Below are 26,782 nucleotides of genomic sequence, written 5' to 3' on the forward strand. Positions count from 1 at the left end.
GGTTACACTTTTTAGTGATACAGTGGTACCTTGAAACTCAACGTCAGTTGGTTCTGGGAGTGGTGTTGAGTTTAAAAGACGTTGAGTTTCAAGGTATTTTTCCCCATAAGGATGTATGTGAAACCTGTTAATGCATGTTCCCTTGGAACTGCATATATTTTAGGCTAATGTAAAATAATGGGGTTGTTTTTGACACTTATACACTGAAAATAACACAGACGTCAAGTTTAAGGGAACAAATTTCTACACGAAGGGCGTCGGGATTCAAAGATTTCGAGTGTAGGGGGCGTCGAGTTACAGGGTACGACTGTATATTTTCCACATGTCCACATGTTTTGCAAATTTTGTGGATCTTGGATTTCCACTGGGACAGTGGTAGCTCAGTGGGTAGAGCTTTGAATTAGTAATCAAAAGGTTGTGGGTTCAAATCCTGGCTCTGCAATGCAGCCACTGTTGGGCCCTTAAGCAAAGCCCTTAACCCTTTCAGCTCCAGGGGCGCTGTACAATGGCTGACCCTGTGCTGTGACCCCAACTTCCAAATGAGCTGTGACATGCGGACAAATCAAGGCATTCTTTTATTATTATTTTATCTATTGACTGATCCTCTAGGCCACCCAAAAAGAATGGGGGTCCCATCTGAGGCTTGTTCCTCTCAGGGTTTCGTCCAGTATTTTTAAATGAGTTGTTCCATGCCTCTGTCACCCTCAGGGGCTTCTGGTCTGTTGGTCCTGGATTCTGTAAAGTTGCTTTGAGACAATGTCCATTGTAAAAATTGCTGTCCAAATACTTTTGACTTGACTTCACTTGATCAGCTAATTCAGCTTTGCAAACGTGAGCATACACACACCAATACATAAATCTAAAAAATCAGAAATCTGTCAATCAGAAATGTGCACACAAGCAAATACACCCAACACACATGCACACGCATCCTCACATGTACACACTTCATCATCCTAAGAAAAAAGCACCCACTGTAGCAGGTAGCATTGTCCTCCCTGACAGCTCTGACTTGACGAATAGCCCGAAAACTTTCCTCGAGAATAACGGTTTTCCATGAACCGAACAAGAGAGCTGCCACCCGACTGTTGTGTCACGCCATGGTGCCATTTAGCTGTCAATCAATTTCTGCCACGAACAAATTAGTGGACTGGAACCTCTTACAATAACAACAGAAAGCACCGAGTGGCAGAAATCGGAACCAAGCGCATAAATAATGTCATCGGAAAGCTGAAAGCTTCTTTCTAAGCACTTCTGTGAACTCAAATCACTTTTGGTTCAGTGTTCAGTTCAGTAAATTGTCATTTTTCTGTTTCTTTTTTGCCTTTAGGTTCCTGTGGGCATGATGTTTTATTCAGAGATAAACCGAGACTGTAGGGGTTCAACCTTTAGTGAGGACTTCATTCTGAATATCAGGCATTTAAAAATGAAGCCACCAATGTTTTCTGTGAAATATTTAATCAAATTTTTCTCTTAAATTGGTTGAAGGATTTTATTTAAAGCTCTGTTAAACCCACCCTGCAGCTTATAATAACAAAGACAACATCTGACATGGTACTTTACTCAGTTTTGACCTCCAGTCAGGACAGAGATTGTGTAAATGGTGCCAACATTCTAGCCATCAATACCATCACTTCTAACCACTTTTATTCTCCTTACATTGTCACAGAGAGCAAAAACTATGTCCTGATTCAGCCACAGGATTGTACCTCATTTTACCTTCAAGGTTTTATTCAGATTCAGTAAGGTAAATGTTAGAAAGTGGGGAGGGAATGAAAGAAAAAAGAAGCACCTGCTAAATGTCACTCCAGAAAAGCCTTCAAGTCCGTACAGCAGCGGAGTAAGTCTTCAAAACCCTACCCCACATCTCATTTCTTTCATTAGGGCGCAGAGAGAAATGTCAGGCTAGATAACCGGCCGTCTCAGATCGGCTTCTGACATTAAAGGACAGCGCGTCTGCACGCTCGTGTATATTGCCTTGCTGGGAGGCCGTTCATAAAAAACTCAGCATTGAGTGCACGTGTTGTCGTGTGTGACGTTTTTAGCAATAATGGGTGAATTAAAAGTGACACGAATGGCCTGAGAGTTTAATAAAACACTGAGATATGAAAATAATATGCAGATATAGGGCTGGAATGCAGGAAGGGGGAAGATAGAACAGCTGAAATGTCTTTAAATTAGCTTTAAGACAAACCTGCAAAAAAGCTTCTTATCAAAAAAGTGTGATTATTTTAGCAAACCAAAGACTTTTCTACTTAATCTTTTAAAAATGTTATTAGTATTATTATTATTATTTATTTTGATATTTTTATTATTTTTTATATTATTATTATAAATAATATTATTTAGTTAGTTTTATGTTTTTATTAAATTTATATTATTATTATGTTACTATTATATCTTTTTTATTAATATTATTTATTTATTTTGATATTTTTATTAATTACTATTTATTTATTTATTGGATATTTTAAATGCATTTTTATATTATTATTATTATATATTTGGATATTTTCTTATTAATTTTTAAATTATTATTATTACTATTACTATTATTTGTTTTTATATTTTTATAAATTTTTATATTATTATTATTATTATTGTTATTATAAATTTAGATATTTTTATGAACTGTTATAATATTATTATTAATATTAATATTATTTATTTGTTTTTATATTTTTATTAATTTTTATATTATTATTTTTAATATTATTATTATTATTATTATTATAAATTTGTTCTTTGTTGGTTTTGCCATTACTTTGTCCTATTTAGAATCAAGATGGGTCACTGGGGGGAAGGGAGGAAACACCCCGGGCAGGTCGCCAGTCTATCACAGGGCACGCACACGCACACACACTCACTGCTCCACCTGGGTATCAAACCCAGGACTTTCTTGCTGTGAGATGACAGTGCTACCCACTAAGTCTCAGTGCCATACATTATTATTATTGTTATTATTATTATGATTATTATTATAATTATAATTATAAAAAATATTATTTTTATTATTATTATTATGGAATTTTGCAAAATTCTTTCCATATTTTAATCAGGTGTAGTAAATAATACATTCTCAGCTCAAAAAGGCAAAATGGGACTGATGTTTCTGCATGATGGATTTATTTTCTGAGCCTTTTAAAATTTTATGCAACTACAAAAGTCCCAATTTGCCAGAGTAAACCAAAAACAAGGTCAATCACACATCTGCTAACACATCTGCATTATGCCACACATTTAGCCAACTACAAAACCTCATTTCTGTTAAACTGGGTCACACCTTCATAACCACGTGAGAGAATCAAAGTCTGATTATCAATAATTCAGCATGAAGCAAACGTTCAATATCGTCCGTCAGCAAAGTCAACTGCTCATTGTGCTGAGTATTTGACATTTACAGCAATTATAGCAAATGAAATGAAATCAAGAATGAAAGGAGTAAACAGAGTACCAAGGGAGCTCGAGCAAGAGAAAGCTAACAGAAGGGACTCTCACCTCTAGCAGTGCGATACCTCCATGTGATACTGGGCTCAGGTCGTCCGATGGCCAGACACATGAGGCTGACGTTGCTGCCCTCGTTCACCGTTATGTCTTTTGAGATGTTCACAATCCTGGCAGGAACTGCAGCAGACAAAAGGAAGCAAAAACTTATTAACATTTATCTAATAACATTTATTCTGATCGTTATCCAAATCATAATAAATAACATTTTATTTCATTAGGATTTTAACATCATGTTTTACACTTTGCTTACATCATGACAGGACAGGTAGTTACTGGCTACACAAGATTTATCGTTAAGTTTAACGTCAAACACAGTCATGGATAATTTAGTATCTCCAATTCACCTCACTTGCACGTCTTTGTACTCTGGGAGGAAATCGGAGCTCCCAGAGGAAACCCACACAGACATTGTATAAGATTGTATAGGGTAACTAATGGAAAAAGGAACTAGAAAGCTGGAGACTTAACCATAGGCATTTCACAACCATGAGCATCTACATTTTGGGCATTTGGCAGATGCTTTTAATCCAAAGGGACTTACAGTACTGTTACAGTATATTGTCTAAGCAATTGAGGATTAAGGGTCTTGCTCAAGGGCCCAACAGTGACAACCTGGTAGTGGTGGGGCTTGAACCATTGACCTTTTGATTACTAGTCCAGTACTTTAACTGCTAGGCTACAACTGCCAACATCAGCATTTATATGGAGTCCAGACTGCCACCTAGGTGTTATTTTTAGTATCCAATTTGACAGATCTCTCTCGACTTTTCCACATTTGCAAAAATCGTTTGAGAGAATCTGTTAGGTCTGGTACTGATGGTAAATTGCAAACATCATTACAAAGGTGTTTGGCATTATAGAGGTCAAGGCTCTAAGTGGGCCGCTGAACCACACAATAATGACGGGAAACAATAATGCTGGATTAGAAAAGAGCCTTCCCAAAACTCTTGCCAAAGGTAAAAAGCATATAAATTGCAAACCCTGTTTTTAGAAAAGCAGAGTCATTTTGTAATATTTCAAAACCTAAAGTTGGGTTACAACATGGTTAAACCTTCAGGACTCAATACATTTACATTTACAGACACTTTTACCCAAAGGGACTTAAAGTACTGTGACAGTATATTATCTAAGCAACTGAGGGTTTAGAGCCTTGCTCAAGGGCCCAATAGTGACAACATGGCAGTGGTGGGGCTTAAACCAGCGACCTTTCAATTACTACCTTAACCGCTAGGCTACAACTGCCTTACACAATACCCACCCTTAATGTGCACCAGCAGTGATGTGTTATCTAAAACCCACCCGATTCCTGAATTCCTGTTTGTTTGGGTTTTTCCTCACGCTTGCAGAATCTCACGTCGGCTCGGCTCTGGTACAGCACTGCTGGGATTTACTGAACCACTAAAAAAGACAGTTTGAGTCCACATAAGCAAAATGAGTCCCGAGCAAGTCCTGCGGGATACGTTTCTAAAAGTTACTCTCCGTAGAGACCGAACCCGGTGTGTACTCCATAGCAGTGGGTCTGAACACAGAATCAGCTGAATACAACTTACTGCAGTTTACAAGCGTCTGAAGGACTGCAGCGCTGGAGCCGGTCAAATCCCAAAATAACAGAATTTAAACAGAACTGAAGTACCTCCAGGTACCCGGAGGAAACCCAAGCAGACATGCACACAGAAAGGACCCGGACCGCTCCACCTGGGGATCAAACCCAGGACCTTCTTGCTGTGAGTGCTACCCACCGAGCCACCATGCCGCCCCCACTAATGTGGTAATGATATAGTTCTGTGTGTTGTACTGGTATGAGTGTATCAGGTGCAAGAGTGTTTTCTTTCTCTGAGTTTTTAAATACTTTCATTTTAATGCTGAAAGGAGAACAGTGCTTTGATTAAAAATATAAAGCTATATATAAAGTATATATGAAGTATCCTGTGATTAACAGGGTCCACTGTCAAAAGACTTGAGGAAGATCAGCACACAACAGCTACGTTTACATGCAGCCTAATAATCCATTAATAATCCGACTAATATCCTAATCAAAATAAAATATGTCCACGTATACACCTCAATTGACAGATACTAGTCCGATTGAGGCCAATCCAAATACAATTTCTATATGATTAAATGACGTAGGTAATCCTGTAAATTAGGGTTTTTTTCAGCTGAAAAAAATGGGTTGCAAAATGGGAGAAAAAATATCAACAATTAAAGAAACTTGTATACGAATGCCCCCTTGCGAAGGCTTTATAAAACCATAGTGGGACCAGATTGTAAGAGAGTAAGATGCATTGTGTTACCTGGGTCGCTTGAAAACATCATGGACAAAATGTGAGTCGCTTACAAAAAGTTTAAACAACACTGCTTTAAATATTACATTACTTAGAATAATTAAAGCCATGTAAAGACCTGTGTCCAATTACATTCCCAATCAGGATGTTTAAATATGTTCTACGCATGTGCATTTGCATCATAATTTTACAAAATTCAACGTGGTGGAAGTAAAAAGTGTACGATGCAAACTTCTGTCTTTTAAACGGTAAGCAATAACAAGGAGCAATTAAAGGATGCAATAACAAGTTGTTTAGATTTATTTAAGCAAACGGATGACAGTGGGATTACACGACCTATAGAGCAAATTCAAAACAGATCCTCTCTATTCTCATTCCTTCATTAATAAGCCTTTTTTTTTTAAGCTGTCATAATTTTAAAGCAATTAAAACACAAACACATCAAGTAAAATCTCAGGTAACAAACTGCTGCTCCTCTTACTCTGATTGAACTCTTGTGATGCTTGTTGTCATGGTAACACTGGTACACTAAGTGGTACACTACATGTGTGTTATTTTGGATCGGATTACTCAAAAACACTCGTAATACACTCAAACAAGAACACACACAAGCGTGCAGTGTTTCAGTGCTAAGCATCGTCTGCCACCTAAACGTTACACGGTCAGTGAAACGATAAATGGGGTGCGGGGGGGGGGGGGGGGGGGGGTTTGGGGGGGGGGCTGACAAAGTGTACAAAGCGACACATGGGATCTGTATGGTGGGTGTGGCTGCATATCTAATGAAAGTACAAAGCAGATGTGTACATAATCCAGTACTCAGTAAGAGTAAACAATATATTTAACATGTAATACTTTTATTAATGTGGTGGTGATACAATGAATTATCCTGGTAATGTAAAAGTAAACATATCAATTTTAAAGCTCCTTTCAAACTATTTTTACCTATAAAAAATAAATAACACTTTGTGTCATCGCCAAACACGTAACATTGTGGTACCAGACTAAACATAAACCCATGTGCACCTCTGAGGCCGTCACAGAAATGATTCAGCCCTACTTTTCTGGGTTTGATTGACGTTATGTGATAGCCGTCTATGCTACGCTGTTTACATAGCTTTCACTCCAACCACAACAATGACAGCTTGCCTCTCCTCCATCTCCTGCTTTTCACCACGAGTCAAGCCGGCTGCTGGAAACCTAGACAGATATTATTTAGCTGGCGTGCTATCACACTGGCTACGGATGGGAAATGTGCTGTCTAGATTTTTTCAATATTTTATAGATACTTTTTAGAATCATACAAACATTCACAGCTACAAAACTCTATTACATATACAGCTTTATAACATTTATATACTAAGATACTGAACGATCGATTCTAATCTCTCATACAATGTTTACAAGGGTCATGTGTTTCTTTTTATTATAATTCTATCAAATCTGTAGATTAAATGTTTTAATATTAATAGTAGTGAAAAGCTCATTGGCTTTAACATGGTCATATGACGTCAACATGTTAATGCATAGGTTTGTTACATTTCTGCCAAAGATTATTTACAACCTTTAATTATGGATATTGTTGTTTATTTATTAGAATTTTAACGTCATGTTTTACACTTTGGTTACATTCATGACAGAAACAGTAGTTAATCATTACAAGGTTCATCAGTTCACAAGTTTTAATGTCAAACACAGTCATGGACAATTTAGTATCTCTAATTCACCTCACTTGCATGTTTTTGGACTGTGGGAGGAAACCGGAGCTCCTGGAGGAAACCCACACAGACACGGGGAGAACATGCCAACTCCACACAGAAAGGACCCGGACCGCCCCACCTGGTGACCGAATCCTTCTTGTTGAAAGGCGACAGTGCTACCCACTGAGCCACTGTGCCACCTGATTTTGGATATTGTAAAGTGGAACACCTAGAATTAACAACTCAGCTGTGATGCCTATCGGTTAAGGGACAGGACTAGTAAGCAGAAGGTTGCTGGTTCAAACCCCCCACTGCCAGGTTGCCACTGTTGGGCACTTGAGCAAAGTCCTTAACCCTCAATTGCTTAGACTGTATACTGTAAGCGTCTGCCAAATGCCAATAATGTAAATCTGAGTATTGAGCTACACTGTATGACCAAAAGTATTTGGACACCCAAATATGAGCTTGTTGGACATTCCATTTATAGGAATTTGTGCCCATTCAAAAGTCAAAAATCATATGTATGTTGTATGGCTTGTAGAGAGTCTTGACAGGCCTAGACAAAGCCCAGTCTTAATCCGCATCCAGTGCTTTTAAAATAAACCAAAACTGGGAGACAGAGGTTATGCCTGATGCCTTTGTGGGTTAACAAAACTGCTGTTGTGTTCCATAATCTAAAGCAAGGAGTGGAGGATTGTTTAAAAGGGCATCAAAGCATGTGGGAACTTGATCATGTGTGTAAGTGTGTTGACCATTCCAAAACCATGAGTATTCATTTAAAACTGGACCGCTCCTTTGCAGCTATAACATCATTCACCTGTCTGGAATTGAGATGTATGTGTCCCTCAAGATTCTGGTGTGTGTATATGTGTGTGTGGATGATGCTGGATGAACAGGCTTAGCTCACAGTCAACATTCCGACTCGTATTAAAGGATTAAAGGTCAGCGCTCTATGCAGGCCACTATAGTTGTTCTAATCATAGGCTGAACTGTTTATGGGTTTTGTTGGAAGCATATTTTTATTTAGTAATGGTATACCTGAAACACCTGAACCTTCTTATTAAAAAGAGTGTCCATTTCATTTTTGGTAATTTAGTGAACATGGGATATTTTAAACATGTTGTCACGAGATTACGAGATCCCAAGCACGTAGATTGATATAAATCTCTATTTAAAAGCATAACTGTCTGTCTCAGGAGAATCCACCACTCAAAACAGATGTCAATCCCAGAATTATATAACATGGACAAGCAATTTGAGACTGTCAGCACAGAATGACAGTGGCGCTCCCCTCATGTCCAATTTTATATTGAACATTTCCATGTCCAGTATGACCTTGATGCATCATTCACAGTGTCTGTAATAAGGAATTGACATTTCTCTAGTATAAGCAGTGTAGATATTAGTGTTGAATTATAGAACACTTGCTCAATATGTTGCTTTGTGCTTTATTATTTTTTTAAATATTTGTTACATAAGCAACTTTTTGTTATTATTTGACTGGATCGTGATTTTATTGTTTTTTTTTTTTCTTTTCTATTTATTTATGCATTTTCTCCCATTATCTCCCGATTTAGCACAGTCAATCTGTCTTCTGCTGCTGGGGATCCCTAAATGCATTCGGAGGGTATATTTCCTGCTTACGCCTCCTACGACCCCTGCGCAGTCCTAGCGGACCCCCTCCTTGCACAGCATTTGAAGACCCCACCGACATATAGTCCGGGCATCCCGCCCTAGCAGATACAGTAGCCAATTAGTGCCTGCTGCAGGCATTGCCAATAATGCTCGCTAGATGGCACCCTGTCGATCAGTGGCAATGCCGAGTTCCGAACCGAAGAGTTCAAAATCTCGGTGCTTGTGTGCTAGTGTAATATCATCAATAAAAGCACGTCTTGGGTTAATTTTATTTGAAATAATAAAACGTGGTACTTTTAACTTGAAGTTACATCTTATTTGACATACATTTGATAAATGAATGAATCTTAAAGTTAAACCATTGAGTTGTTTTCCCTTTTCCCACATAAATGACCAATAACTTCATTGAGTCAATTTAACCTGTGTGTATTTGACTGAAAAATCAATAGAGCACATTTACACTTTTGGCATTAAGCAGGCGCTTACAGTTGTGACAGTATACAATCCAAGCAACTGAGGGTTAAAGGGCTCAACAGTGGCAACTTGGCAGTGGCAGGGCTTGAACCAGCAACCTTGTGGTTACTAGTCTAGTATCTTAACCACTAGGCTACAACACACAGCAATCTACTCAAGACTAAGAGGTAAGGGCTTTGCTCAAGAGCCCAACAATGACAGCAGTGGTGGGGCTTTAACCAGCAATCTTCCAATTGGTAGTCTGTCACCAAACCACTGGGCTACCTTTTATTTATTCAGGTAAACTAACACCCAGAGAGTACAGCAGTGTTTCTACGTATATGGTTGCCATTCTGGAAAGTTAAAAATTAATTTAAAAGCAGCAACTAATGTGTTAAAATATATCCAAACTCATGTGGTAATATCCATTACTAAAACATGCTCTTATTTATTATTTTTTTCTTCAAAAGAAGACACGATCCTGTGGTACATTTAACACTTTTATTGTCTTTGTTAAAATGCCATTGTATTTTGAACTGACCAAATCTTAAAATTCAGGTCTTTAATATCTTGTGTGCGGAAATCTTTGCTTCTTGCCTTTAATATAATTACTTTGATAGTTGCCGGAGGAAAGGAATCAAACAGTGTGTTTTTTACGTGAAACATGCAGAGCGAATGTTCTGCCACCTGATTGCCAGTTCTTTTTTTTCTCAAATAATATCAAAGGCCAGTAATTGAATTGGTGAAAGGACGTAGGGGCCGTTTTGTTCTTTTGTCCTGATTGCAGGTATTACATGATGATTTTCAGTATCTGTGTATTTAACCTAATTATCCATTGTATTTCAGAACTGTTTTTAAAAAGCCTTCATCACTTCTCTTATCATTTGAAAGAGTTTATTATTATTTTATTATGATTTGTAAAACTGATTTGTCAGTTTAGTTTAAATCACATAATATACTCACATATAGGGTCCTAGTAAATATCACACCAGTCATTAAATTACACTCATAAATTGAATGATAGAATAAATGAAAGCTACAATACACAGCACAGCTACTGTAACGTTTGAATGTAAACCTATAACATCCAAGGCTTCATGTTCTGTCTCAAATACAAAAATTCTTGTTCTTGTCCGTGTTTGGACCCCCTCCTTCCGCGTCCACAGGATTGTTTGGGAGTTTTCCAAACTCAGTTACCTGAGTCATGTTTTTAGCTGCTTTAGACTTCAACATCTTGGACATTTTGAGTAAGTGATTGCTAACTGAATTGCCGTAGGATTGCTAGGATGCCTCATAGAGCAGATTAACCAGTAAATGTGAGGCAGTTGAACACTACACGAATGAAAAGTGTTGAATCGCTAAAGATAAACAAATTGCATATTACACAGGACACAGCTTTCTTCCCGGTCCATGACTCGATTTTATACAGCCATGAATTAGGTAGGGCTTTAGTAATATATAATATATAATATGATTTGCTAACTACACTGACCATAACACTAAAACCACCTCCTTGTTTTTACACTCAGTGTTCATCTTATCAGCTCCACTGATAAAAAGTGTGTGTTGTGCTGGTATGAGTGAATCAGACACAGCAGCGCTGCTGGAGTTTTTAAATACCGTGTCCATTCACTGTCCACTCTATTAGACACTCCTACCTAGTTGGTCCACCTTGTAGATGTAAAGTCAGAGACGATCGCTCATCTATTGCTGCTGTTTGAGTTGGTCATCTTCTAGACCTTCATCAGTCGTCACAGGACGCTGCACACGGGGCGCTGTTGGCTGGATATTTTTGGTTGGTCGACTATTCTCAGTCCAGCAGGGACAGTGAGGTGTTTAAAAACTCCAGCAGCGCTGCTGTGTCTTATCCACTCATACCAGCACAACACACACTAACACACCAGCACCATGTCAGTGTCACTGCAGTGCTGAGAATGATCCACCACCTAAATAATACCTGCTCTGTGGTGGTCCTGTGAGGGTCCTGACCATTGAAGAACAGCATGAAAGGGGGCTAACAAAGTATGCAGAGAAACAGATGGACTACAGTCAGTAATTGTAGAACTACAAAGTGCTTCTATATGGTAAGTGGAGCTGATAAAATGAACAGTGAGTGTAGAAACAAGGAGGTGGTTTTAATGTTATGGCTGATTGGTGTATAATATGACTTGTTAACTAGATCTAACTAGACTTTTATTTTGGTGTTCCAATGAACTTAAAAAAATGATTTTGTGATCAGTAAACTATGAATTTATTTAAAAAATTGTAACAAAATATGTATACAAAATCCTAAAATTACTAATGGAGTCAATTAACATTAATATAGACATGATATGTCAATAATATCAGAAAATAACACTTTTACTGACCGAGTACAGAATATACAAGGAGTTATACTCTCGATGTATTGGTTGTACTACTCTCTGCCTATCCACGTCGCTGCTCTTATGTTGATGTGTTTCTTTTTCAAGATCCTCCAATCCCAGCGTGGACGCCACATTCCCCGTGCAGAACTGGCTGCCAGTAATGTGTAACACGGGCAAATTGCTGAGGACTCTTTTCCCATTTACATTCTCATAACACAGCTGAAACCTTCCAACGGCTCATTACTGCTGTTTAAAATGAGGAAAAGGGCCACTTCTCAATCCAATAAATCAGAATTGAGGCTTATTATGTGAACGTGCAGCCGGTTGAGAGTCTGTCAGATCTATTTCCTTGAGGAGGAGAGGGTTTCAGTGCTAATCTAAAACAAAGACACATCATTTCACTTAAGTCGACGAGAGAGAATAATCCCGGCCGCTGCTCTCGTTAGGTCTAATTGAAGTGAATGGTACTTGCTCTTTGACACATAATGCTGTGTAATTTGAAGGACATTTTGATCATATTTTATAATCTTCAGAATGAATCACCGGTAATCAGGCATACAGATGCATTTTCTGTCTTAATAATGGTGCTGGTAGTTGCTCTGGATTTGGAGAGACATAGCAAATTCAGGTAAGCTCAGGTACAGAGGAACCTCGATTTAACGGACTAAAAGAGGGGAGCACTGGTCCAAAATATACGAAAACGCAGCACTAAGGTCCACAAAAGTGCTAAACATGCACATATGATAAACAGTAAAATGAACAATGTAAATACGTAGATATGTAAATATGTCATGTAAAACTGTACTGTACTACTGTACTATCTTGTGTGGTGGAGGAGTTTTTTAAAGCATAAAACACAGAGAAAAAGGCAAGAACAGAGCGATCCTCCTGACAAAATAAAGCCTATCACTCTTGTAAATGCAGCAACTATTAAATGTTTCATAAACCTGAGAAATGAGCACCCAAACACAAATAGTTTTAATCAACATGTCTATTTCTATTTCAGACTGGAGGCAAAACAAACCTGGAGTTAAAAACTCTGCACAAGAGTGATTAAACATCCATGGGCAGCATGTTGAGAGTTGGAATCAGTGGAACATATGGTGTGTTATCATCACCTCCAACACCCTTCAGGCGAAGGGACCAACACACGCACTGCTTCTGCTCTGGCTGACACTGGTGAGGTCAGTGCAGCCAAAAAATGCTCTTTTTCTTCTAACTTTCTACTCCCATCAGAGTCACCTCTAACTCCAGTTCTTTCACTGCATATGGGCCAAGGAGACCCTGAACTCAAAACCAAACTTAATGCCTTAGAGTTAATGAAAGAATAAAATCACTCCTGTGCAAAATGACACACAAAAGTGGATGGTCCTTTTCGTCTTTGATCCGGAGCAAAAAGACCTGAAATGCTGATTCATCTGGCCACAATACACGTTTCCACTGTGTGATGGGTCCATCCTAGATGCCTTCGAGCCCAGAGAAGTCGACGCTGCTTCTGGACATGGTTAACATAAGGCTTCTTTTTGCACAGTAAAGTTTTAAGTGGCATTTGTGCAGTAACTCTGTATTGTAGTGCTTGACAAAGATTTGCCACAAAAATCCCTCACCCATGTGGTTATATCAGCTATTGTTGAGTGGTGGTTCTTGATGCAGTGCCATCTGAGGGATCGAAGATCATGGGCGTTCAGCTTAACCTCATTACTAGCTCTACATTGCTCCCAACCCAACTTTTTTGGAATGTGTTGCAGGCCTGAAATGCAGGAATGAAGGTTTACTAACAAATGAAATGAAGTTGAGCAGATAAAACATGAAATATCCTGGGTTTAAACTGTCTGCAATCAAATAAAAGTCAAAGTAAATGTAGAGAACACTGCATTTTTATTTTATTTGCATTTTCCATACTGTCCCAACTTTTTCTGAATTGGGGTTGTAATTGTTATTGTTGTAATGCTTCGGCAATATTGTTCTCATTACAGTCCAATAAAGCAATAAACTTTGACTCCCGAGAGAGAAATGCTTAGGCTATGCTCTAGCGGACAATTGGTTTTAAACTACAACCTGACAAAAGTGTCACGCTATTAAGTTCTGCTGTTACCTAAAGTCCCTAATGAGACAACTCTTCCAGCATTAACACAAACGCAGTGTCTGTTCTAAAGTTCACTGAAAGGACAATCTGGAATTCTTTTATAGCTTGTTTTGAATTCTGCAAACTCATTATGTAGATAACAAACATGGTCTCTGGACTGAACAACAGTTTTACTGTTTTCCCCCATGATGGCACATCACAGCACCATGTCCCTCACCCGTCCTCCTGCCAAAGCTACTTTTCTCTCCAGGATTTCTCCTAACTCCTTTCTGTCAGCACACAAAGCAGCACCATAAGCTGGCCTAGTTTTAAAATACACGCAATTACTATTCCATGTTTCCTAAGCATTATAAGAAAATAAGATCTCAGCGCTGGTGATCCCAGTGGAACAGATTCACATCCTTTCAGAACTCAATATGTCAGGATTTTTTTCTGGATTTGGTTCTGCCCTGTGCCAGCAAGTATTTGCTTGGCTTTAAATCATTAACAAAGTTTGTTGCTGGCACATGAAAAGGGTTGTTTGTTTTTGAGAGGGCACAGCCACAGCAGGATGCCGGCTGGTGAAAGCTTGTTAGACCAAAACCTGAGAGAACAGTGAGTACCAGAGCCAAACTACTCTCACTGCGGTGAGAGTGTGTGTTTCAGAACAATGTGTTTCACCTTTTTAAAACATGAATGTTCATCACAGTTCATCCAATTTAAATGTTACAATACAGTCATTAAGATAGTGGAAAATACAGTGGTGTAAAAAAGTAATTGGCTCTTATGGGATTGCCGTTTTTATTGGACATTTGCCTTAATAATTTTACATTACAATACATTATCACTATTAACACTATTATCCTACACCCACATCACCCTTGTGAAAAAGTAATTACTCACTCAAACTAAAACTTACTGAACCACATAAACACTTCCTACAACTTCATATTAGTTACACCGATCAGCCATAACATTAAAACCACCTTCTTGTTATTACACTCACTGTCCATTTTTTCAGCTCCACTTACCATATAGAAGCACTTTGTAGTTCTACAATTACTGACTGTAGTCCATCTGTTTCTCTGCATGCTTTGTTAGCCCCCTTTCATGCTGTCCTTCAATGGTGGTGGATCATTCAGAGCACTGCAGTGACACTGACATGGTGGTGGTGGTGGTGTGTTAGTGTGTGTTGTGCTGGAATGAGTTGATAAGACACAGCAATGCTGATGGGAGTTTTTAAACACCTCACTGTCCCTGCTGGACTGAGAATAGTCCACCAACCAAAAACATCCAGCCAACAGCTCCCCGTAGGCAGCGTCCTGTGACCACTGATAAAGGTCTAGAAGATGACCAACTCAAACAGCAGCAATAGATGTGCGATTGTCTCTGACTTTACATCTACAAAGTGGACCAACTAGGTAGGAGTGTCTAATAGAGTGGACAGTGAGTAGACACGGTATTTAAAAACTCCACTCATACCACCACCATGTCAGTGTCACTGCAGTGCTGAGAATGATCCACCACCCAAATAGTACCTACTCTGTAGGGGTCCTGTGGGGGTCCTGACCATTAAAGAACAGGGTGAAAGCAGGTTAAAAAGCATGCAGAGAAACAGATGGACTACAGTCAGTAATTGCAGAACTACAAAGTGCTTCTATATGGTAAGTAAAGCTGATAAAATGGACAGTGAGTGTAGAAACAAGGAGGTGGTTTTAATGTTATTTCTGATCGGTGAATATATGACAAATAAAGGCGTTCTTCTTCTTCTAATCGATCCAGTAACTATTCATACAGCAAGTCACAGATTATAGTTTATTACAGTAAAACATGAATAATAATATTGGAAGACAATACCTAAATGACATTATATATATGATATAAAGTAATAAAAAAAAGTCACAAACATGTTTTTTCACCTGATATAACAAAAGATGATATACCAGTGGTATAAATGTATAAGAAGTATTAATAGTAGTTCACCTAATATTACACTCCATATATTCTCAGCACATTTTAAAATGAGCTGTCGGACATAAAAATAAAATCCTTCTATCAGCTGGCCGGCTCTGGTCGTGCTTCAGTCATTTTTAGTACAGTTTCACTTCAAGTTCAAATTTAAAATGAGTGCTTTTGACCTTACCAGAACATTTTGGATATGTTTGGATTAAACCTCCACAAAGGTCAGAACTGTGGTCACATATTTAAAGGTTAGACTGGACTCGCTGAGCTCTCTCATACCAGGTCTGAAGACTTCACACTTTTGTTTTCTGTTTAAAACTTTTGGATTTAAGTAATAAAGTAGCAGTGACCTTGATCTGTCTTTAAGGTTTGATATTCTTGTAAGAATAATACCTTGTGTATTAGAGAGAGAGAGCTGATGGGAAAAATGGCAGGTTTCGGGTTGCTCTGCACTCGCTCGTATTACCGCTGATCGATGCGCCTGATCTTTGGTGTAGAAAACAATGAGGCCCACGTCTCCTTTTACAAACTCCTCTAAGCATCATTACCCACCACAGAAATAGATGTAGAACTAATCTAGGACATGATCTAGAAGTGTTAGGTTTGATGGCAGGATGAGGAGACACGATCCCATCCAGGGACACCACGGCGAGTGGCTAAAATAGCGTCTGCCCAGAAAGCTGTCAAACTCCCAAGTCAAATGCTGATATTAGTGGAACGGTAAACCCCGTACCAATATAACACTGAGTATTGGTGTCAGAAATAATACTGGACTGAAATCCTGGATCTATATTGATCAGATATGATGTATTATTAGATCCAGTTGATTGATTTATATCATGGTGTTGACAGATATCAGAAAGGATGCCTGAATGACCTTGCTCAGGAGTCAGTGGCAGCTTGATAGATCTGGGGCCTGAACCAGCAGCCTTATAATCAATAGTTCTGTACTTTTAACCACCAAGTACTACTGCGCTACATTTTAATGGTTTAGACCTGAATTAACACTCTGGGTCTGTCTGAAAACCTAGCGAGCTGCCTAAGTAGAGAAGATTCTAATACAACATCAAACTCATAGGGCAGATTAATTAGACACACTACTTAGACAGCGATTCCAGCAATTACATCACCAGTTTCGCTTACTAGGCTATCACAGTTAGCCTCAGGCCATTTAAACCAATGGGCTGAGGCTGCACAACCCACTACCATGCCAGCTAACATCTCCCTCCGTGTACCGAAAATGCCTAAATTGTCACGACGAGCCCAAATCTGCAAATAAATTTCACGTGTACACCTTCATACAAATTAAAAATCAGTGAGAATTTATTTACGTTTAAAAAGAACTCGTTTCTCTGCATTCGTCTACAATATTTGTGCCGCACTGAATGCTGGGATTGCCTTCACCGCTAGGAAAGCATCGGACGCTCCCTTGTCATTCAGTCAGATTATCGCTTCAAAATAAGGCACCTCAGTAGGCAGCATTTTAAGGCATCTAAGAATTTAGACGTGCCCTCTTCTCGGGAATGTAGGATGACATAAAATGAGTCTATATAGAGAGATCACTAGGTTTTCAGACAGACCCCATATCTGTGACCTTTTTGATGGTCTTGTCGTAAATTAAATATAATATGTCTTACCAGAAGACTGGAGGCTTATAAAAGAGGGTTTCTGTTGATGCATATGGTTGTGGAAAGAGATGAACAACGTGGACATATGGATGTTACATCTAAGCATAACTTTTCTGCTGCAGTGCACATCAGATCTGTAAAATTGGTTTAAAAAGATAGCATGTAAATTTTTCATACCCCATCCGCCCCGTAATTCAAACATCACTCAAGTTCCGGTGTTGCTTTCATCTCCCATCTGCCTTTCTTCTCACTTCTGTAAGGTACCTTTAAGCGTAACTATGCATATGTTCTCATTAGATTTGCTTTTAGTGCGCTATCATTTCAGCCTACTCATCACTGGCTTCTGTGAGCTGGGCAGTGTCTTATTTAATCTTCAAATCTAATCCATACACCTGGGTTTAAAAACCTGGCCAGTTCCACTCCTCACCATCTGGACAATGCTGGCCTGGGTGCAGAACGCTGGGTAGACCGAGCTCTCTCCAGTGATGCATTCCAAAAATATATATTACAGTTCATTACAGTCGAAAGGCTCTTTTTTATACACATGCATATTTTTCTATTACAATCTACAACGATAACAAATTAAATTAAAACTATGTAGACATCCTGTCTAATTATTGAGTTCAGAGTTTGATGAGCTTGGTGTGGAGGAACTCCACTGGCCTGAAAAAAGCCCTGACCACTTAGACACAGGCCCCCAGACCTACTAAACACCCTCTAGATCAGGGGTGTCAAACTCACGGCCCGCGGGCCAGATCCGGCCCGCCGCGTCATTTGATCCGGCCCGCGAGAGCTTAAACGACTGTATGATTGTTGTTTTGGTTCGAGTCGTTACAGAGACGCGCTTATAATTTAATGCGCTCCTGCGCCTTTAAGAGACAACGTGACATCGTAGTCATGGCAACTAACTTTAACCTTCGCTAAGAAGCCATGTGACTTTTACGGCAAAAGAACGCGGGGTAGCGTAGTCAGTAATGTAAACAATAATAAATAAATACAAATAATTATATTGCAATATAATACCCAAGCATTGTCTGTAAGTAGTGGCATTTATATTCTCAGTTGTTTGTAAATGTTTAGTGAGTATATCACAGCGTTTTAGTTAAAAATTTACCGTAATTAAATACTGTTGTTACGTTACTATAGCAATTAGTATCTTTACACACAATTTTAACTCGTTATTTTACGTTTGGTTAAATCTCATATTGTACCAGATGTAACACTTGACTACAGCTGTGTGCTTTTACTGTATTAAGTTCTTTATTGTTTTTATTGTTTGTATTTTTACTTCATTTTGATGCACACAGCTGGGGAGCAAATAAACCGACTGTATTCTGAAGGGAGCTGTCTGTCTGTCTGTCTAGCTGAGAAAGGGGGATAAACTATTAGTGAGGGCAGAATGATTGTCTTAAAAATACACTGTAAAATCCTAAATAAACTGCATCTTTCAAAATGCAGGCTGATTTTGTGACCTGCAAAGTGACACAGCCTGCCAGTAGATGATGTTACACATATTTACACATGATCCTAAAATGTACAAAAAGATAAGTAAGAAAATTAAGCATGAGGAGGAAATTTAATGAAAGTGAAAACAAGTTTGTGCTTCAGGAAGAGAAACCGGTGCGTCTCTTGTGTTATGAGGCTGTGTCTGTGGTAAAGTAGAACAATATAAATGCAGAATTCAGCCTCCAAGAAAAACAACAATGTGACTGCAATCACAGCAGGATACGTTACAAGGCCACCTCAAACAACACAACAGTACATATCTAAATAGTAATAAATAATTAAATAAATGTTTTAAAAACGTTTTTTTTATGCATTTTCTTCCAATTTAGTGTAGTCAATTTGTCTTCCGCTGCTGGGGATCCCTGATTGCAGTCGAGGTGGGTATATTGCTGCTCATGCCTCCTCCAACCCGCACACAGCCCTTTGCGGAACCCTTTTGCACCCATGCACTCTGCACAGGCATCTCCCTATTTGCCAGTCAGGGTCCTTACACATCGTTTGAAGACCCCACCCACACAGCCCGGTCATCCCGCCCTAGCAGAAACGTGTCTGCTGCAGGCACTGCCAATTATGCCCGCTAGATGGCGCCAGCCGACCAGTGCCAATGCCGAGTTTCAAACAGAGGAGTTCAGAATCACGGCGCTGGTGTGCTAGCGGAATATCCCTCTGTGCCACCTGGGCACAAAACCTGGGCACTCCAAAAATAGAACGTTTTTAAGGGGTCCAGTCAATGTTCTGATGCCAACCTATCAAAGATGCAGTACGATACCCCAAAACAAACAGTTCACACACATAAACAGCAGTATTGTTGAATGTTAAACACCCAAAATCCTGGTCATTACCACCTTCTCAGAAATATTAGTAATGCAGGCTGGCAGTGGTACCAGTGGTTTTTAGCCGGGATGTGTTGTGACAGGGGCTGCATAATTGGCAAATCGTAAGTGCATAACAACAGCTGTTGAAATTACTCTCCAGAACACTGCACAAGAACAGTACGCCTCTCAAAACACAATCAAAACGAACATGGGTGCAGATGCTCAGTGTTTTAGAGTATAGCAGCAATCACATAGTGTAAAAGATATATATAAATATATATACACTACATTCAGGTTAGACAAATTTCAGTTATTCAGTTATGAGAGACACTCAGGCTTGAAGTACTTAATACTGACAAATGTAATGCTGTAGAACTCAGACTAAATGAAAATGAAGCCACGTTAGGTAGGTAGAATGTATTAAATTAGTTGTGTAGTGATTCACCTTGAACTTGAACGTTACCATCTATCACAGCCTCTAATAAAAAAGCACTGTTTGATATGTTACATTTATTAAATTGACCGTATAGCTTTATCTGGACGGCATTATGCAGACAGATCAGCAGAACTTTGCACATAATCCTGTTCCTGTTATCCAAAGTGACTTACAGTATACAGTTTAAGCTATTGAAGGTTAAGGGCTTCTGCTTACTAGTCCAGTACTTTAACCACTAGGCTACAACTGCCCCTTCAACCTGGTCATTTTTGGTATCTCTGAGATGTTCTGCAATGCCTTAAAAATATCAGTCGCCCAACCCTTTCCCCAATTTAACAAGCTAAATCTATAGACAGATAGTTCTGAAGACCTTGGTGCCAGGGATCTTGATTTAGATCGTGCCATCGCCTGAAAACTTTCACACCAATGTAGAAAAACATTTCTCAAGAAATGTATACCAACTCAAGTGTGTACAGATTATTTGCTCTGCTGCTTTTTTCTTTAACATTTTTATTTCTGCACTTTTAAAAAGCCATTAGGGCGCTCGGGTGGTGCAGCGGTATATTACACCAGCCCAGGGTTTTTTTAAACCAAAAAATAGGTCGCAAAAAAAAAATATATAGAAATTAACAGGTACATAAAAAAAAAATAAACTTGTGCATGAACGCCCCCTTGTGGAGGCTTTATGTTACATCTTGTAAGCCACAGTGGGACCAGATTGTTTTGATGTGTTGTTTGATGTGTTGTTTGTGTTGTCTGGGCTGCAGTAAAAATCATGGACAAAATGTGGGTCACTTGAAAAGAGGTTTGAAAAACCCTGCACTAGCCCACTACCACTAGGATTCAGGGTTCGAATCCCCAGAGGTGCTCACAACCGGTAAGGCTTGTGCATACAATCGTGACTGCCATTGTTAAAAAAACAGAAGTGGCTGAGGCCCCGTGATGGATTGGCATCCTGTCCAGGGTGTGTTACTGCATAGTCTCCAGCAATTACAGAGAAACCGGACCCACTGCGACCCCGACCAAGATAAAGTGATAATACAAAAATTTTAATACAATAAAAAAATTTATAAAATGAAATGAAAAAGCTTTCATGTTCACTTCCTCTTAGCCATATTTAACATATGAATGTAAAACAACACGTCACAAGTAATTACACTGTAATTAATGTAAAACAGGATTTTACATGAATATGAGAACTATAACGCACTTTTATTGGAGGCTTAAATACCAATTAACGAGTGGCGTATCCAATCTCTTAAAATAAATTGCCTTATCGTATTTATTTGTTTAGCTGTTTTGCAGAAAGAGTAATTAGCGCCAGGACTAAGTGCCAAAAGTTAATGAACAGAGGATAAGAGGGTGTTTAATCTGCAAAACCGTTCGTTCTATCACAACATTAATATAAAAAAAGCTGTTTTCACTTAACCGCTCAGGAAACGACATGATTAAAAATGTATTTCCTTTACACAGAATTATCCATGAGAGAGTGTATAATCTACAACCTCACCATGGTCAATCATTCATTCATTTATTCACTCATTCATTCACTTTATCATGGTCAGGATTGCAGTGGGTCTGATTAGGCAAAAGGCAGGAGACACACCGGACAGATTGACAGTCCATTACAGGGCAGACACACAAACACACACACTTAGGGCAGATTTAATAGCTTCAATTAACCTGACTGCATGTCTTTTGACATGTGGGAGGAAACCGGAGCACCCGGAGGAAACCCAGACGGACACAGGTCGAACAAGCAAACTTCACAGAGAAAAGGAATCAAACCCATGCCCTTCTTGCTTCTTGCTCTTCTTCTTGCTATTCTCGTTGCCATTGTGCCTCCACACCACAATTATATATACACTGATCATCCTTAACATTAAAACCACCTTCTTGTTTCTACACTCACTGTCCATTTTATCAGCTCCACTGACCGTATAGAAGCACTTTGTAGTTCTACAATTACGTTCTAATCATTATAAGGTTACTGTTACTCGAACTTGTGTATTATAGTGGGTATTTTATACAACAAGCCTACCAGTTTATTGTTTTTAAAGAACATGGTGTATTTTTGGCCCTGTAAATGATGACAAAAGTCTGTGTTTTGACAGCCAATTTAAATGAGTGCTGCCTTTGAGTGATAGCCCCGATCTTCCTCTCTCTCTCTCTCTTTATCTTTCTCTCTTTGCTGTTGTCCTAAATCAATATCTATCAACGATCTAAAATTAAACCCAGATTAAATCCCAATTTCATCATGGAGAGTCACGTCTGGAGAGATTCATTTAATTATATCAGTCTGCGGAAGGAGAATCGAAGTTGTTCTTCACCTTTAACCATCACACCGAAATGTCAAACCAGCCAAAAACAATCTCCCGCCAGTTTTGATGCGATTTCTGCAATCTCAACACCGAGTGATGAAAACTGTGCCTGTCAGGGATGATATTGCGGGCGCGGGGTGGGAAAAAAATGCCTCCGCCACTTTACAAATCTCCAAAACCGCCCAAGAGCAGATTGGCTTTGAAAAGCTCTTACCCTGGACGATGAGATGAACTTTGGTGGACTCGGGTTTCTTGTTTGTGAGGATGGAGCACACGTACGGTCCCTCGTCATGCAGGTTAACGTCCAGGATCTTTATGCTGTACTCCGTCACGGCAGTGTTATTCAGAAGCACCACTCGTGGGTCCAGGGACCATTTCTCACTCCCTGTGAAGAGAATGGTGGTCCGGTTCAGCCAAGCTACCCTCGATACCTTGCTGTCCACATTGCATCTGTTAAAACAGAAGAAAAATATTATAAAATCTCTGTGGCTTCAGTATTGAGAGTCAGTTGTGTGCGTCACAAGGGTTTTTGTCAAGGATGGAGGTGAATCAGTAAAGATTTGGGGATAGAACGTGTGCAAACCTTGATCATATGTGAAAGGCACACATGGCCATTGTAATTAATGGTCATTGTGATTTGCATATAGACCTGATCACCGGTTCCATTGTTTTGCAATGGGTCAGTTTTGGTCGTTTTGCAAATCGACTGCATATAAAGTCAGGGTATTCACCACCAGCTCAGACTGAAGAAGTCACATGGATGACTACGTCGAAACGTATCTCTACACCAAACTTGTGTCCAAATGAACTGAGTCAACCTTTGTGGTTTTGTTGTATCTGGATTATTGAGCATGCATCAAGAGACTTGGGGATTATTTATTTATTTGCTGCAGGAACTGGCAACCTTGACTGTGTGATGGGCACCAAGGATTCTCAGAAATACCAAGATATTTTGAGGACACGTGATGCCTTCTGTGGTGAAATTAAACCTTGATTATAATTGGACCAGCAAAACAATGATCCCACAATACCTCCAAGTCAACCAAAGTCTGGTTGAGGAATCAGACCTGGAATATTCTGGAATCCCAGGTCTGGAAAGCCATTAAACCTCAATGGAGGCTTCCAGAAGACTCCAGAAGAGGCATCTGAGACCTGTTGGCAAGGTCAAATATGTTCCACCAAGTACTGAGACTGGGGGTTGATTAATAAGAGAACTAGATACATTTTTTCTTTGTTAAATTGAACCAATTTTGCACTTGACACTAAATGCTTAATATCTGTTGAATACATGGTAGAGATTCTCAAGCAGTACACTTTAAAAAACGCTGGGTTGATCTTGTTGGGTCAGTATTTGGAGTTATTTCCCATAATGCTTGCTTGTTTTGAATAACTCATTTCTTGGGTTAGTAGCTGGGTCAGTCAAAAACAATTCACAAGCATATAACCTTCCGACTCTCTGCTACCCACGCTGCTCTCCTAACCTCAGGAGAGTCGGCATGCCATGTATTTACTTCTTAAAATCTCTGAACATCCTTAAACTATGTGTTTTGAATGAATGATGTAACATTAAGATACTAAAATGAAACTACTGACTGGACACAATACGCACATGCTTAATTTCCCCAAAGCACTCTGGACTGCACTCTTGCTGACCGCGCATTAACCCCTTGTGTTCTTCTGACGGCCGCACTGGTGCCACAAGCAAGCGGCAAGTGGAGGAAGGGAAATGAGACACTCATTATGGTACGTTCACAGCGGCAACTTTCACCTCTTGTCGCCCAAATCACTGATCGCTCATCGCCTGTGGGCATTTCTGAACTTGAGCCAACCTATGGCTGCCATGGTTTCACTGACGCCAAGCAAATGCCATGGCAGTACAGCAGACTTTATTATGTTGGGCAGTTGTAGCCTAGCGGTTAAGATACCAGACTAGTAATCAAAAGGTCACTGGTTCAAGCCCCACCACTGCCAGGTTGCTGCTGCTGGACCCTTGCGCAATGCCCTTAACCCTCAATTGCTTGGACAACATACTGTCACACTACTGTACGTCACTTTGGATAAAAGCGTCTGCTAAATGCTGACAATGTAAATATAAATGTAGTAACTACATAGCATATGCGTGTTCTTTCTTACCCAGTTCTAACCATAAATCAGACGTGTTCCAACACAAATAAAAATCCTGGAGGGAAACTGCTTGTCTATAAATTTCATCCCTTCGTACTGCATCACTGTCTGCGCAGTCAGTATGACAAGGAAACTGTGTTTGTCTATTTGTGGTGAAAGCACCGCCGATGTTCTATCCGGATGCATAAAACAGTGCATAATTTATCTGCAAAGATGCACTGTGAAAGACGAGCGGCTCCTCCACTTTCTGTACAGGCAACCAAGGTCCTTACACAGCGTTGATAAACCCACACCTTACTCGGGTCTTTCCCACCCAGCCTGCTAGAGGGCGCCCAGCCGACCGGTAGCAGAGCCATGATTCGCACCGGAAGCTCAGAATCTTGGCGCTGGTGTATTGAGTTATTTAGTTGTATTATTTTCACACACCTCACACCATTAATGTGGAGAAGTGATGCACCGAACTGTCAGTCTGGTCAGACTGTCAGGATACTCAGTAGAGTGAAACTATTTAAAACTGTAATAGATGATAAAAATGTTATGACAGCTTTTTCACCACCTAAATCTGCTGGTCTGTGTGTGTGTGTGTGTGTGTGTGTGTGTGTGTGTGTGTGTTGAACCTCACTGCTCACAGTAACACGTCGGCTGATAATTCTCACCAAATTTGGAAAGAGGAACAAACTATATGCAAAACTGGCTGTTCATTTTTCACACTTCTAATACATCCAGCCTTTACTGCAAAATTATTCTGTAACCTGGTGCTGTTAACTAACTGCAAAATTAAACATTTTATTTAAATAATTACAACCAAAAAAGTTTTATTTAAATTTAAATAAAAATAGAACGCAATGATTTGCAGATTGTGACGTCACAGACTGGAATGAGGCGCTTGCAGTAAAATATAGAAGAGGTTTTAATTTGTAGGGCTAAACCAAAAAATGTAGTCAAAGTACAAGCGAGGGTCAAAGTCAGAGATAAACCAAAACAGAAGAGCAAAAACACAGTCCAAAAATGGGTCAAGCACGAGGTAAACAAACAGAGAAATAACACTCGGTGTGCAGCTGAAAAACAGGGGCAATATAAAGAAACCTGGGGTACAATATAAAGAATGTTCTATGCTATTATGGTTGTGTTTTTCACATTCATTTTTGCATCATGCAGAGATTTGCATCATGCAGAGATTACATAAGCTTCATTTCAATTAGATTCTTAACAAAACTTGTCATTAGTCCAAGTATAGATTCTTTTTCAGTGTGTGTGAACTCAACACCATCCCTGCTAGCCAGTTCTTGCAGATCTTTTCAGTTTTGCACATGCACCTCAACCTTTCCTCCTACTCTGCTCTAATAAGAGATGCACAGATTTCATCCAAGTTTTTTAGAAGAGCGAATAAGAAACAGAATAAAGTTTAAACTATGCAGCTTTAAATGTTGTTACTCTATTTTAACCTGTCATTCACTTACACAGAAAAACAACGTACACAGAATGTAATTCAGAAACATTTTTGACAGACAGAAGACACTTAAATTAAATAAAAGTAAAGCTACACATGCCCTACATCAGGGGTTTCTTAAACTTTTTTCTGCACAATCTGGTTCCACTGTGGTTTACAAGATGTAACATAAAGTCACCACAAGGGGGTGTTCATGTACAAGTTTATTTCATTATTATTATTTTTTTCTCTGTGACCAAGCCCTACATAAGTCCATGTGTTTGTGTTCCACTGTGCTTGTTTTACGTTTAGTCTGTTTTTATTTATTTATCCCTCGTATATGTGTAAACTCAATAGAAAGTGATCAAACGGGTGCTCAGTTGGCACAGTTCGTGACGCAATTTTCATGGCCGTGAATTAGGTACGGCTTTAATTATAACTACTGCTGTTGATGGTGCCTACACAGTGAGATAGGGGATAATGGGGATCAGTGCGTGTATGTACAATACGGATCCGCATATGGCTTCACGACTGTATTTCATAACAGATTCAG

General features: G+C 39.3%; 1 protein-coding gene across 2 annotated transcripts in view; it reads right to left on the minus strand.

Annotated features, from left to right (window-relative positions):
• opcml (opioid binding protein/cell adhesion molecule-like) overlaps positions 1-26,782 on the minus strand; it is a 187,176-nt gene that overhangs the window by 34,788 nt on the left and 125,606 nt on the right. For both annotated transcript variants that reach the window (XM_063013829.1, XM_063013828.1), the window contains 2 exons: positions 22,891-23,126; positions 3,499-3,624 (listed from right to left, as the gene is read on the minus strand). In XM_063013829.1, the coding sequence (XP_062869899.1) occupies positions 3,499-3,624; positions 22,891-23,126 (362 nt within the window). The remainder of the gene's footprint in view (positions 1-3,498; positions 3,625-22,890; positions 23,127-26,782) is intronic.

The sequence above is a fragment of the Trichomycterus rosablanca genome, chromosome 18 (assembly GCF_030014385.1).
Source record: "Trichomycterus rosablanca isolate fTriRos1 chromosome 18, fTriRos1.hap1, whole genome shotgun sequence".
NCBI lineage: Eukaryota > Metazoa > Chordata > Actinopteri > Siluriformes > Trichomycteridae > Trichomycterus > Trichomycterus rosablanca.